This window comes from Harpia harpyja, chromosome 1, assembly GCF_026419915.1.
Source record: "Harpia harpyja isolate bHarHar1 chromosome 1, bHarHar1 primary haplotype, whole genome shotgun sequence".
NCBI lineage: Eukaryota > Metazoa > Chordata > Aves > Accipitriformes > Accipitridae > Harpia > Harpia harpyja.
In genome coordinates, this window is record NC_068940.1 from 86,661,786 (window position 1) to 86,674,741 (window position 12,956).

General features: G+C 39.0%; 1 protein-coding gene across 1 annotated transcript in view; it reads left to right on the forward strand.

Moving 5' to 3' along the window:
• Positions 1-12,956, forward strand: part of LOC128149021 (macrophage mannose receptor 1-like) — a 34,882-nt gene that overhangs the window by 745 nt on the left and 21,181 nt on the right. Inside the window, exons 2-11 of the mRNA XM_052803685.1 lie at positions 603-776; positions 1,966-2,127; positions 3,077-3,190; positions 4,300-4,446; positions 5,668-5,850; positions 7,271-7,425; positions 8,641-8,754; positions 9,721-9,836; positions 10,737-10,885; positions 11,734-11,933. Of these exons, the coding sequence (XP_052659645.1) occupies positions 603-776; positions 1,966-2,127; positions 3,077-3,190; positions 4,300-4,446; positions 5,668-5,850; positions 7,271-7,425; positions 8,641-8,754; positions 9,721-9,836; positions 10,737-10,885; positions 11,734-11,933 (1,514 nt within the window). The remainder of the gene's footprint in view (positions 1-602; positions 777-1,965; positions 2,128-3,076; positions 3,191-4,299; positions 4,447-5,667; positions 5,851-7,270; positions 7,426-8,640; positions 8,755-9,720; positions 9,837-10,736; positions 10,886-11,733; positions 11,934-12,956) is intronic.

The following is a 12,956-nucleotide window of genomic DNA, read 5'->3' on the forward strand; positions in this document are numbered from 1 at the left end:
AAAGAACGCTCCCGCAATACTGTGATAGTTTAAAAAGATGAAGCGTTACTAATCTTACAGAATCTGAGAGTTGAGGGTGAATCTGCAAGATGTCTCCAAGTGTAGAAATGTGTGATTGAAACCTAAAATTTTTACTGTGTAAATATGCTCAGGACAACCTGATCTGTATTCTCTCTGGTCAGCTACCCTTTTCCTTTAAACAATTAATGAAAAGATGGAGTGATAAAGCAAACCTACTGAGCCGTACAGAATACAACAATGCAGTGAACTCATTGTTGCCTGAGATCTACTTGTGGTTTTTCTGTCTTCAGGAACCACAACTTATTAGCAACTTATCATCACAGAATTTTACTTTTCTACAAGGTATATATATCAAACTCTAAACACAGTGCTTAAAACCCAGATTTTACTAAAACAACATTTTATTTAAAATCTCTAGCAACACAAGGGGGAAAAATGATAAAAATTAATTAAAAAAAGATGGCGTGACCTCTCAGTTTAGATAGACAAATATACTGATAAGATAGATCCATTACTAGGAGGTCAGATTTATGATTTTATGATTATTTTCATATGTCCTCTTAACTCTTTCTTTCCCCTAGATACCTTTACATTACAAGGAAATGCCAATGGACAGCCATGCGTATTCCCTTTCAAATATGAAGGCAAACAGTACAATGAGTGCACAGACGCCGGTAGGTCAGATGGCTTGCTCTGGTGTGCGACAACAGCAGACTTTGATGCTGATAAACTGTATGGATTTTGCCCACTAATAAGTAAGTCCTGCATTTTATTTATTATCTTGTCATGAAACGTCATTGAGAAAACCATCTATTGAGCTATGAGGTTCTTTATCAGGTACCAGCTGCACACCCTCATGACAAACCTTGTCAGAGTAGTCCAAATGAAAATCATCTGATTGAACATCAGCCCCAGTAGACAGGTGTTCCCTCTCTAGCAAGCGGAGAGGAAGAGGTGCCTCCGGAGTGTGGTTCAGCCCAGCCAGGTTCTGACTCACCTCCTGGAGGTGCCTGTTTCTCTTTGTGGACCAGAGAGGTGAGGAGGCTCTTTGATAGCTCATTTTATGTGACTTAAGTACATGGCATGACCAGCATGAATTTAGACTGATATCTTCCTTTCAAAAAATTCCCATTGCTCTTTATTCCTCAGCTGTGCCCTGTCGGTCAATTCTCACTTAAATTGCTATATACTGGTTTTTGCCCTTAACATCCATTTCCTATCTTGTTCTTGTCTCCTATTGCCAGCCTACCCCAAAATGCCGCTGCTAAAATTATCCTCCTCTCCCATCTTTGTACTATCTTCTGCACCGGCCTTGCATTTGGATCCCTCCATCTCAGGACACAAACCGTTTTACTTTTCTCACCACCTGCCTTCCCAATAACACAACAGTTTCACAAGGTTGAGTTGTTCTGCAAACAAAGACTGCAGCTGATTTGCACGTTGGTGCTACACAGACTATTTTTGTAGCTCCTCAGGCTGTCAAGGGCCAGGTTCTGCCATTTTTGAAAACACCGCTTCTCTTGATGATGAGCTAGGGAGTTCCTGCCCCACGACGATGAAGAACTTCCAGGGTCAGAGTTCACCTACACACTTACTTTCCTCCTCTGACTTCACCCCAGAATCTCTTTTCTCAATCAACAGATACATCTGGTTTACCTAGTACTACATTTTGTGTAAAAGAAAATTTAAAAGCAAACATTGGAAACTTATTCACTCCCTTCTAAAACCTTAGAAATTTAAAATAATATTTTTTATTTAAAAAAAATTACACTTTTTTTAAATTGATGCCTAATCTGATTTCAATTTTTCTGGTGCTTTAAAACTGATGATAGCATACAGTTATTGTTGTGCATTTTTAGAGATTTTGCATCATTACATACTTCATTTGCTTTTAGTTGGTGCAATGTCAATCCTCTAACAGCGTTATGTCACTCCTTCTTCCAGATGACACAGAAAGATTCTGGACAGAAGATGTTTCAACTGGCATTCACTATCAGATAAACTCAGAATCAGCTCTAACATGGCACCAAGCAAGGAAAAGCTGTCAGCAGCAAAACGCAGAACTATTAAGCATCACAGAGATTCATGAGCAAGCATATATAGGAGGTAAAATGATAGAGAACAAGACCTTAAAATATGCTGCCTCAGAGCTTTAGATGATGAAGTTGGCTGCCTTGTCTGCTGTCTCAGTGAAGAAAACAGGTTGTCAGGGGTGGTTCAGCAGCTGCCAAAAGGGAAACTGTCTGAACTGCCCTTCCACTAGCTGGTGGTTTTTTATGAAGGGGTGGTCTCAAATCTCTATAGGGGGAGAAATGGCCCCATCCCACCTTTGTGCTCCAGGTGGGAGCTACTGCATCGTCTGCAGCCTCTCCCAGGGGGAAGGTTTCCTCCGCTTGCCTTTGTGCCAGTGCACTTGTTCCTGAACAGGGCGATGGTCTGGTCCTCAAATTTACTTTTTTCCTCCATGTTTCAAGGATTATTAATCTTCCTAGGAGAACATATGATGATGGCTAGATTGGTCCTAATATGGGTACATTTGCATACAGAAACTCCAAATAAATTCGGTGGATTTCAGATACAAGTATCATGGTATCAGTTTGGTTATAAATGGTGTGAAGGAGGCTTTGAAATCACTCACATCATAGAAAAAAATCTGGAAGCAACTAATTGGCACACTGTCTTTGTATTTTTGATGTGTTTACTCCATGAAATCGGTTACAGAAACATTTTAGCACAATTTCCTAATGAAAATAAGGTATTTTTTATGTCTCTTATGTTTTAATGAAACAAAGACAGAGAAGTAAACTGTTATTTAAGTAGTGAAATAAGATGTTCATTTGCTCTTTTAACTACTGACATCTCTGCTAAATCAGTATTTATTCATTTACATATACTACTTTTCTAATCTGTGCACCTCAGTAATGCAGACAGTACTGGTTTGGGGGTGGTTTAAACTAAGAAATATATATTTCTTACTTTTAACTTTATTTCTTTTAGATGAACTTGCTAAGAATGAGAATAGGGAGATACAACTGACTTTTTTTTTCTAATTTAGAGCTAACTAAAAAATTCAGTTTTGCATTCTGGATTGGATTGAACACTTTGAATTTCAACAGTGGATGGCAATGGGCAGGGGGCAGCCCTTTCAGATATTTAAACTGGGCTCCTGGTAAGAACTGTATGTATTTTGTAATCTTTGAATGGATTCTGATAGAACGCCAACTAATAAAAACTACCCTAACTACTTTTATTTCAGGAAAGCCATTCTGATTTAGAATAGCTGAAGATCTAGATCTTTATTTTAAGAAGTACACTTCCAAATTACAAAGTTCACTGTGGATATCAGCTATAGCAAGTTCTTTTATTTTCTTACATAACCAAAGAGCTTGTTTATGAAAGCAGTGTATCATTTGGGGTGATATATAACCCTGCAGACCAGAGATCAGAATTTTTCCATAACATGTTGCCCAAGAGTATAAATATAAACCAAATCTTCCAAAAGTAGCAAAATATTTAGAAAATAATGGTACTGTGTTGTCTGGAGAAATTCTAAATATTATTGAAAGGCTTACAGAGCCAGTTCATAATTCCTCAGCAGTTTATGCAAAATTGCACTGGGCCACAACAAGGAAGGGAGACAGGGGTGGGTTTGTGGTGCTCCTCACACGTGGAAAGTTCTTCTGTTTGCTTGTTGGTTTGTTGGTCCCATGTTTTCTTTGTGCCACAAGTATTTCAAGCCATCTCCTCTTTTGGAAGAGTTACAAGGTAGGAAAGGAATAATTAAACTCTCCTCTAAGTTTTCAAAAATTTTGTATCAGGCAATTTCTTTTGCTGCTTACAGAGGTTTTTAAACACTGCAACAGAAAAGTGAAAAGTTATTTTATAGGAAAGTAGAATTGTGCAATTCTTGAGATATACTGGAGGGATGGTATACTTTAAAACTGAATATTTTTAAAGAAGTTTTTGACACAGGACAACGGTCTAGCTTCAGCTGTTCTGTCCGTGAGTACCAGGATATCAGTATCAGGAACACAATGAGAAATTTCCCAGTACTATCCTGACACAAAGTCAATGGAGGGTCATTACTTCACTCTGAATGCATAAACTAAAAGCAGTATCCTATAAACTACAACACCCGTTGTCCTATGGGAGAGGGCTTCTTCATATTAAGCATTGAAGAAATCAGAATAAGTTGATGTTTCTACTAATAATATGATGGTTTTGTTAACCTTTTTAGTTATTTTTGCTGTGAGATTCTATTTTCTTTCTTACTCAAAGGAAGTCCTTTCCTGCTGCCTGGGAAAATCTGTGGAGTGATGAATCCCAGAAAGAATGCTAAATGGGAAAACCAAGCGTGTAACCAGAGACTCGGCTACATTTGTAAAAAGAGAAACTTCCACTCAGATTCTGACATTATACCCAAAGGTAGGTTAGTCAAATAGAAAGAAAGATTTTTCTTTGACTTCTAGAAAGGGCAATCTGTAAAGATCTGCAAACGATAAAAGGTATGCAACATTATTTTTTCAACCAAGACATTAGAAACCTTTGAAAAACACAGCTATCATGCACACACAGACTTTTAGACATTGCTTTTGTCCTCCCATTGTGTATTAACCATTCATAGCAGAATATTACTATTTTGTTCCATCATTCTATCATTCATTCTTGCAAGACAGATAGAAGCTGCTCTGTCATGGTAACCAGTGCCAGCAATCAAATTTGCATAAATACAGTAGAAATTTTATGCTTCTCATTTTCTTCTCACTTGCTCCAAATGAGCTATTGCAGTTATTCTAATATTAATGCAAAAAATCCTCCTCTGATGACAACAGTACGCAATGCATTGGGTTCATATGAGCAGAGCATGAGGAGCAGCAGTATTCGCACAAGCTACATTTCATCCATGGGCCACCCCGACCTGAGCCTTCGATGATACAACGTGGCTATGAACATGCCACACGCAGGAGGGATCTGCGGGAGGCTGTCATCTGGGAATGTTATAAAAGCTACTTTTAAAGAAGTAGTTATACTAAAGAAAGTAGAGAAATAATTTCAGAACCTTTATTCCCCTATTAATCTGAAAAAGAGGTGCAGGACTCTATTTTTAAAACAAGCTTAAGGTAAGTTTTTAAAGATAATTAGGAATCTAAGTAATAATAAAGCCACTGAGTAAACATGAAGACAAAACTACCAACTCTGCACTAATTGCACTGTTTCCTGACCTGCAGTTACCAGAGAGTTACTTCACGCTTTTCTGCATCTGAAAATTATGTGTGTTTGCAAGAAGACGTTGAACAGGAGGTAGAGCCTAATGTCAGCCACTGCGTGCAGCACGGGAGACCATGATGCACTGACCAAACCGCTCCGGGGGGCAAAGAGCATTGTTTCAAATTACATGTCTCACACAATGTGGGCATTTTTCATTGATTCTCTGCTTAAGGAGACATCATTCTATTTGCATATTTAACATACTGTGCCTTAATGATATTTGTTTTTCATTTGAATGTATTTGAATTTCTAACTACAGCTTTATGTTTATTCATATAGTCCCACTTTTGTAAAGAGTGCTCAAGAGACCTCATTCTAGTGTCCTTTATCTTCCTCTTTCTTACAAAATTGCTCTGAAAAATTGTGCTTTAATTTTAGAAGAATTGAGACCTATTAAGTGCACAGATGGTTGGCGGCCATACGCAGGCCACTGCTACAGCATTCAGCAAGAACCCAAATTATGGAAGGATGCTCTGACTTCATGTAAGAAGCAAAACGGAGATTTGGCAAGTCTCCACAACATTGCTGAATACAGCTTTCTAGTGTCACAGCTTGGTTACAGTGAGTATATATGTAGGCCCATATTTTGTTTGCCCCATCTGTAACATAACAGGGAGGTGAGTGTTCGCCTGTACTCAGCACTGGTGAGGCCGCACCTCGAGTACTGTGTTCAGTTTTGGGCCCCTCACTACAGGAAAGACATTGAGGTGCTGGAGCGTGTCCAGAGAAGGGCAACCGAGTTGGTGAGGGGCCTGGAGCACAAGTCTTATGAGGAGCGGCTGAGGGACCTGGGGCTGTTCAGTCTAGAAAAGAGGAGGCTGAGGGGAGACCTTATCGCTCTCTACAACTACCTGAAAGGGGGTTGTAGTGAGGTGGGTGCTGGTCTCTTCTGTCAGGTGGCTGGAGATAGGACAAGAGGAAATGACCTCAAGTTGAGGCAAGGGAGATTTACGTTAGATATTAGGACAAATTTTTTTACTGAGAGGATTGTCAAACATTGGAGTAGGCTGCCCAGGGAAGTGGTTGAGTCACCATCCCTGGAGGTATTCAAAAAGCGAGTGGACAGGGTACTCCAGGGCATGGTTTAGTGGGCATGGATGATGGTTGGACTCGATGATCTTGAAGGTCTTTTCCAACCTAAATGATTCTATGATTCTATAAAAGCTGGGCTTCCTATTAAATATTAATGCTTTTTTCCTGAAATGTCACAAGTTGAAGGCTAAATCTAACTTATGGTATTCTTTTCTGTTGTTGCTGTTGCATAAACATAGAAGTATATTTATCAAGACATAATCTACATTGTAAAACACTATAAAGCAGGAAAAGAAAAAAATAGACACACATAAAGATCTCTAAAAATTACACTTTTGGCACCTTTATTCTATGTTCAGTATCTTCAGCTCCAAACCTATAAGAAATTTAACTTCTTGCTGAGATTAAAACCTTTTGCTGAGGTTAACCTCTTGCTGTATATCCTAAGAAAATAATATCTTTTCACTTCTGATTTTCCTTGGATATGTAGTAACCAGTCCTGCTACTTGCTGCACATGCTGGACTTGGTGAACACCCCTGATGGGCCATTACAATCCCTCTAATGCTTCCCTACGAAGGAGATGTATTGGCAGATGTCTTCATGGCTTGAGCTCAGTATGATTGCCTGAGAGGTGGGACACTCACTGTCCTACCTTCCACGCTAGGGGCCATTATGTTGTTCTGAATCACAGATACTCAGAAAGTTTGTAAAAATCTTCCATCAGCCATAAAGAGCCTTATGTTTATTAAACTTAGTATTTCTGGATGGAATCTGAGGCCTTTTAAGTACAAACCAAGACATCTCTTCCTGCAGATCTGAGAGGAAACCAGCATTTTTGTTAAAGCAGGAAGAACACCCTGTTTGGGCTCCCTGTTTGTTCCAGACATGAAAATGTTCACCATATTGTATAGCGGCCCTTAAGCAAAACTATTTCTTTTCATGCTTCAGAGCCAACAGAAGAGCTATGGCTGGGTCTGAACGACCTGAAGGCTCACTTCTATTTTGAGTGGAGTGACGGGACTCCTGTGACGTTCACCAAATGGCAGCGCAGACATCCCACCTACACAGATGGTCTGGAGGACTGCGTTGTTATGAAGGGGCAGGTATAACCATGCAGTCATTTTACAGTAATGCAAACTAATAACTATGTCGGTCTGAAATCACTTGCCATTATGTACTTATTCAGGAGTCATTTTTTTTAAATTAACTTAAAATAGTTTTCCCAATAAACTTGGCATCAACCAGAGGTAGCATTTTCCTAGTGCTGCCTTTTGAAATTTCTTATCTGGTGAAAAGTCTGATCCAGAAATTTTACATTAGATTCATTCTAATGCTGCAGCAATGAAACAAGATAGCTCTGGGAGAGGAAAGGGAATGAACTAGTTAATACATTGTGTGGTTATCATAGATGCTATTTGCATACCTCATTTTCTGATCCGATAGACCATTATGTCCCTCAGTGTCACTTCATTGAGACATGGAGACCTGGCACTAGGGCATGTTTCTTCAGCCGTGACATAGAGAGAGCATTAACACCTACCTGCCAAATACCTAACCTAAAATCCTATAGTATTTCTGACTGCTTAGCTCACAAACTTTATTTTCTTGCAAGACATGGTTGGTTGACACATTTACATGCATGTGCGTGCACACACATACACACACAAGAAGTGTCATGAATTTTAAAAGAAAGAGATTGAAAAGGCTGTTATGAAAGAAATGCTGTTATTGAAAGAACTATTATATCATAGAATAATACTGATTTTTGTCAGTATTAGGCATGAATAGAATTGATCCTAAACCAGATTTTATGGGGGGAAAAAAGCTCCTATTTAAATTTTATTTTTTACATAATTCTTTTTTTAAAAGAAATCAGTAATTTTCAGAGTTTTCTCCTTGATGGATAAAATAGTTAGATTTACTGCAACACACTCAGATGTGCTTTATTTCAGTTTCATTGATCTTTTTTCCAGAAGTATAGTAAAATAATCCTGCTCTAAATGCAGATCTATTAGCCCCAGATGAGATGTATCTTTACAAACCCTCTCATTAAATAGTTATGATAGGAAGTAATGCTGAGACTTCAAGATGTTATTTATTTCCTTCTTTCACCTCAAAACAGCATCAGATGGATCTTAAACCAATCCTGACAGATGTGTCTATTTTTTTTTTTCTAATAAATCCCCAGCAACAATCTTATAGCCTTCCTAGGTAACATATTTCAGTGTGACTTGTAGTGGAGAAAGAGGAAAACACTGGTTTTGCTATATTTATGAATGCCACTTCTTTACATTTGTTTCTTCTCCCTGCTATTCTAGGATGGATACTGGGCAACTGATGTTTGTGATAAGCAACATGGCTACATCTGTAAAAAGAAGGCTTCATCACAAACCTCTGAAAAAGAGACAATAGAGGACCCAGGCTGCCAGAAAGTAAATACTGTCTCATAAATTAATTATGTGACAAAACTACATGTATCTTTTAAATCATAATTTCACCACTATTCTCTCTGTTTATGCTCTTAGCCTAACAATACATGTAAAATTACCAAAAGCCATGTTGTCTATTCTCTCAGGTCTGCTGTCTATTTAAAGTCTTTATGAAGTCCTTACTACATAAGAATGATAAAACAAAGAAAATAATTTCAAAACATTAAAGGATCAGCTTTTCTGTACCATATTACTACCGATGGACTACTTAGTTGGCCTTTGAGTGATATCAGCAGGTTATTTTTTTCTAAACAAGTAATTTTTCCAGAGTTGACCTCTTCAGAAAATCATTATGTCTTTATCGGTCAGCATAGCTCTCAGAGCAGGAAGAAGCAGGGGTGTTTTACTGATATTCCTCCTTTCTACCCTCCCCACAAACAAGCACTGACTGGATTCCTCTTGGCTCAGAACATCTCCTCACACCTTGCACTGAGGGCTGGCAGGGGCAGCTCTGGGGAGCTGTGCTTGTATGTGAATTCATTTCCATATTGCAATATTTTTGTGTTTCATTATGTCAGATCCCGCAGCTCTGGAAGGCTGGAGCTGCATCTCTCCCCTGAATGAATCACAGGCTCGTTATGGTGCAGTTTGCATAATCTCAGCCTTACAGAGCACTGGAAAGCAATAGCAAATAGCACAGTCACAATTTTCTTTGAAAAGTCACGTACACATAAAAGAGATGGAAACTAAGATCTTAACGTCATCCATTAAACAAAAAAGGCCTTCTGTAGGAGCAAACAGCAACAAAAAACCAGCTTTTGTTTATTAACAGATCAGCCCAGTCTCATCTTGTTTTTAAGCTTAGCTGCAACAAATTGAACATCAAATATTTATACACAAAAGAGCAGAGATAATTTCTATATTGAAGTCTCTTTCAATTTCACATTAAGAACCTTATGTTTGTCACAGGGTTGGAAAAGATATGGTTTTCACTGTTACTTGGTAGGCTCTGCATTTTTGACATTCTCAGAAGCAAATAAGACATGTGAACAGAGCAAAGCTTATCTAGCTACAGTGGAAAGCAGGTATGAAAATATCTTTCTTTATATTTCAAAATCAGTGCTTCTGATGGAGAAACTTACAAAACTTGTCCATTTTTTTGAAGTATTTAAAGTGCTTTATCAGCACTTTTCAAAAATTTTGTAGTAGTAAGCCAAATAAAATTATCTGTGTAGGAAAAAAAAAGACTCAATGTTTTAGGGCTTTCTACTTAATCTATTATAACAGTTTTCAAATTTGGGGGGTTCTTGAGTTAAACAGTTTTCTCTTATCTTTCAATTCCTAATTAAAGCAACTTCTATGTTATTTGTGGTTTTTTTTTTCTGTTGGAAAGTAGTTACTACAATTTTCATCTATTTACTGATGGGTGTTATCTCATTATGATAGGAAAGCTTTAATAAAAATATTTTCCTAAACTACCTTCTAAGCCAAATTCTGAACAAATGTAGGAAACCTTCCCCAGGACCTTTCCCACCACAGCCAGAATGTATCATCTCCAAACTACCCCTATCTCAGTCAGGCTTTGCAGACTTCATGGCCTCTAAGGAACATGACTGCCTTCAGAGGTGATGGCCAGCAAAGCTGACAGTTTGGTCCTGGCTAGGTGGTCTGTTTGTGGCACCTCGAAGATTTGGAAAGACAAGGAAAATAGTAAAATACAACTAGAATCCCACGTGAGTGGTGATTTGTGACATTTCACAGAACTTCTTGGAGAGCAGAGAAGATGCCTTCAGCTGAAAGGAGAAAGTTGTCCCTCACCAAATTCTTTTGACCACACTTAAAAGCCTGCTGAGGTTTTGCCCAAACTTCACTGAGGAGCTGTTACCTTGCGGTCATGCTAGCATGATAGTGACACCTCTGTTTGTACCACTTAGATAAATATTGCAAGGTAATAGGTTGTGAATGACCACTGTTTTCCACTTCAGAAATGAGCAAGCCTTCCTGATTAGTCTGACGGGGCTGAGGTCTGAAAAGTATTTCTGGATTGGTCTCTCTGACACAGAAGAAAGAGGGAGTTTCAGGTGGACCAGTGGTGAAACTCCTCTCTTCACACACTGGAACACAGCAATGCCAGGTAAGCTCTGCATGGGCTCAACCCTTGTGATAGGAGTGCAGCTGCAATTCATGCAGCTTTCTGCTTTGCATCCCCTGGTGTTAGAAATTAGAGTAGGCGCTTTCTTTTGTGCTTGTAGCTGTAAGTGGCCAACACCACCAGACCGTGTGTTTGATGCCAGTGCAACAAGCACTGTCACAGCTGAGTGTCAGGTCTTGTGTTGGTCAACCTCCTGCGAAGTTGTATAGAAACAGATATTTAATGGGTTAGACTGAAGGAAACACTGTGCAGGAGTTAACAAGGTCCATGGTCTCTTTTTTTTTTTTTCAACTTTTTAACACCAGCTAACAACAACTCATCAGACTGAGAAAAACTATTACGGACAGCTTTTTGACCCACAAAGTGCACATGTGAGAAATGAGCAGTGAACGTCCAGCTTTTCTGCATTTCAGCAAAAGAGATTAACTTCTATGTGGGAACTCTTGCCTTCACACTAGCTAGTTACGCCTTCAAACAAACTTGTTGTACTTGATATCAGCCTTCTTGAAATTGAATTACCTGGATATTGAGAACCCCAAAGTAGTTGTCAGGCTATCTGCTGCATATGTAAATAAAATCAAATGCCATTTGTCCTGTGATTTCCCTGGAGTGGCAAGATAAGGAAGATTTCTATTCTAAAGCTGCGAGTCTCTGTTTTTGGCAAAGCTGTCTGTGAGACTCATTGGCCCATATCTTGGCTCTGGCCAGATATTTTAATCTGCATAATCTGCATCTTCCTTTTGATAATTTTCTATGAATAAAAGCAAAGGTCTCATTTCTTAGAGAGCAATTAAGACTGGTTTTATTCATTTCTTTTCCATATCACAAAGGAAAAGAGCAAGGCTGTGTTGCCATGGGAACTGGAGTTGCAGCTGGATTATGGGATGTTGTTGGCTGTGAGAAGACAGCAAATTATCTTTGCAAACAGCAGGCAGCAGGAGTCCCACCTTCTGCTCCTCCGGTACGGATCCTTGCGTCTCCTTGTGCCGAAGGCTGGGATGGAGCCTTCCAGGCAGACTCGTGCTTCAAAGTAAGTGTGTGTCTACCTTCACGGTGAGCCTGAGCACAGGGGAGCCCAGTGGTCACAGTGGTACTCAGGGATCCAGGTGCTAGGTAATTTTTTGGGAATTATCTTCTCCATGGTATTCAAGGGCAAAAAACCATGAGAAAATCCATCAAATATAATGGAAGTCAACAATGGAAAACCTGAAACAATGAAAACAGAGTCCTAGAAATATGCTTTCTTTTATTTAAATGCCAAGTGAGAACCTCACCTAATTTATTTACTTCCAGGAATTTGGGACTTCAGAAAAACATAGTATTGCATCTCAGGACCTGGCAGTGTGACTTGCATAAGACAATGTTTCTGAGAGAAAACTTAAGGAAACCTGGCCCTCTGCCACCCTTTTCTCACACAGCATGTGATACTTTTAGTGATACTTTTAGATCCGGGTTTAGTTTGATATTGGTGACTTCAGCAAGTAAAGGTTTTGGGCATTCTCTTGATTTAGCTAAAAATGCCTTTAAAAGCCTCCTTTTTGAAAAGAAGAAGACAAAGTAAAGAAAAGGCAAAATAGATCAAGTAAAAGTAAATATGCAACATTGCTCTTCCAGGTCTTTACATAAGTATCCTCTCATTTTCTTTCTTGAGACTCTCTGCCTGTTGGGAGGCCAGAGATGATTTTAGCCCTGTATTTATAAGAGTCTAACTTCTATGTCACACTTAATTATTGTTACTAACATTATTGGTTCTGCCAATTACCAAATTGTTGATTATCCTTTCCCCAAAATGTCAAGCATCCAGTTCCTTACTTCAAGAATGTACATACGTCATAGTAGAAAGTGGAGCTATTTCTATGCTTGCACCACCACACAAAATCCCTTCCTTGGCCAGGGTCAGCACCTTGCCAAACGGCTTTCTCCATCCATACTATCTTTTCTATTCCAACCTGTTGATCTTCCTTCCACCTTCCATTCCTCAAAAATCTCGTGCTTTCTACTGCAAAATACCACAGCTGAGCTATTCCATCTTTCTTTGAGCCTTTCAGTGGTC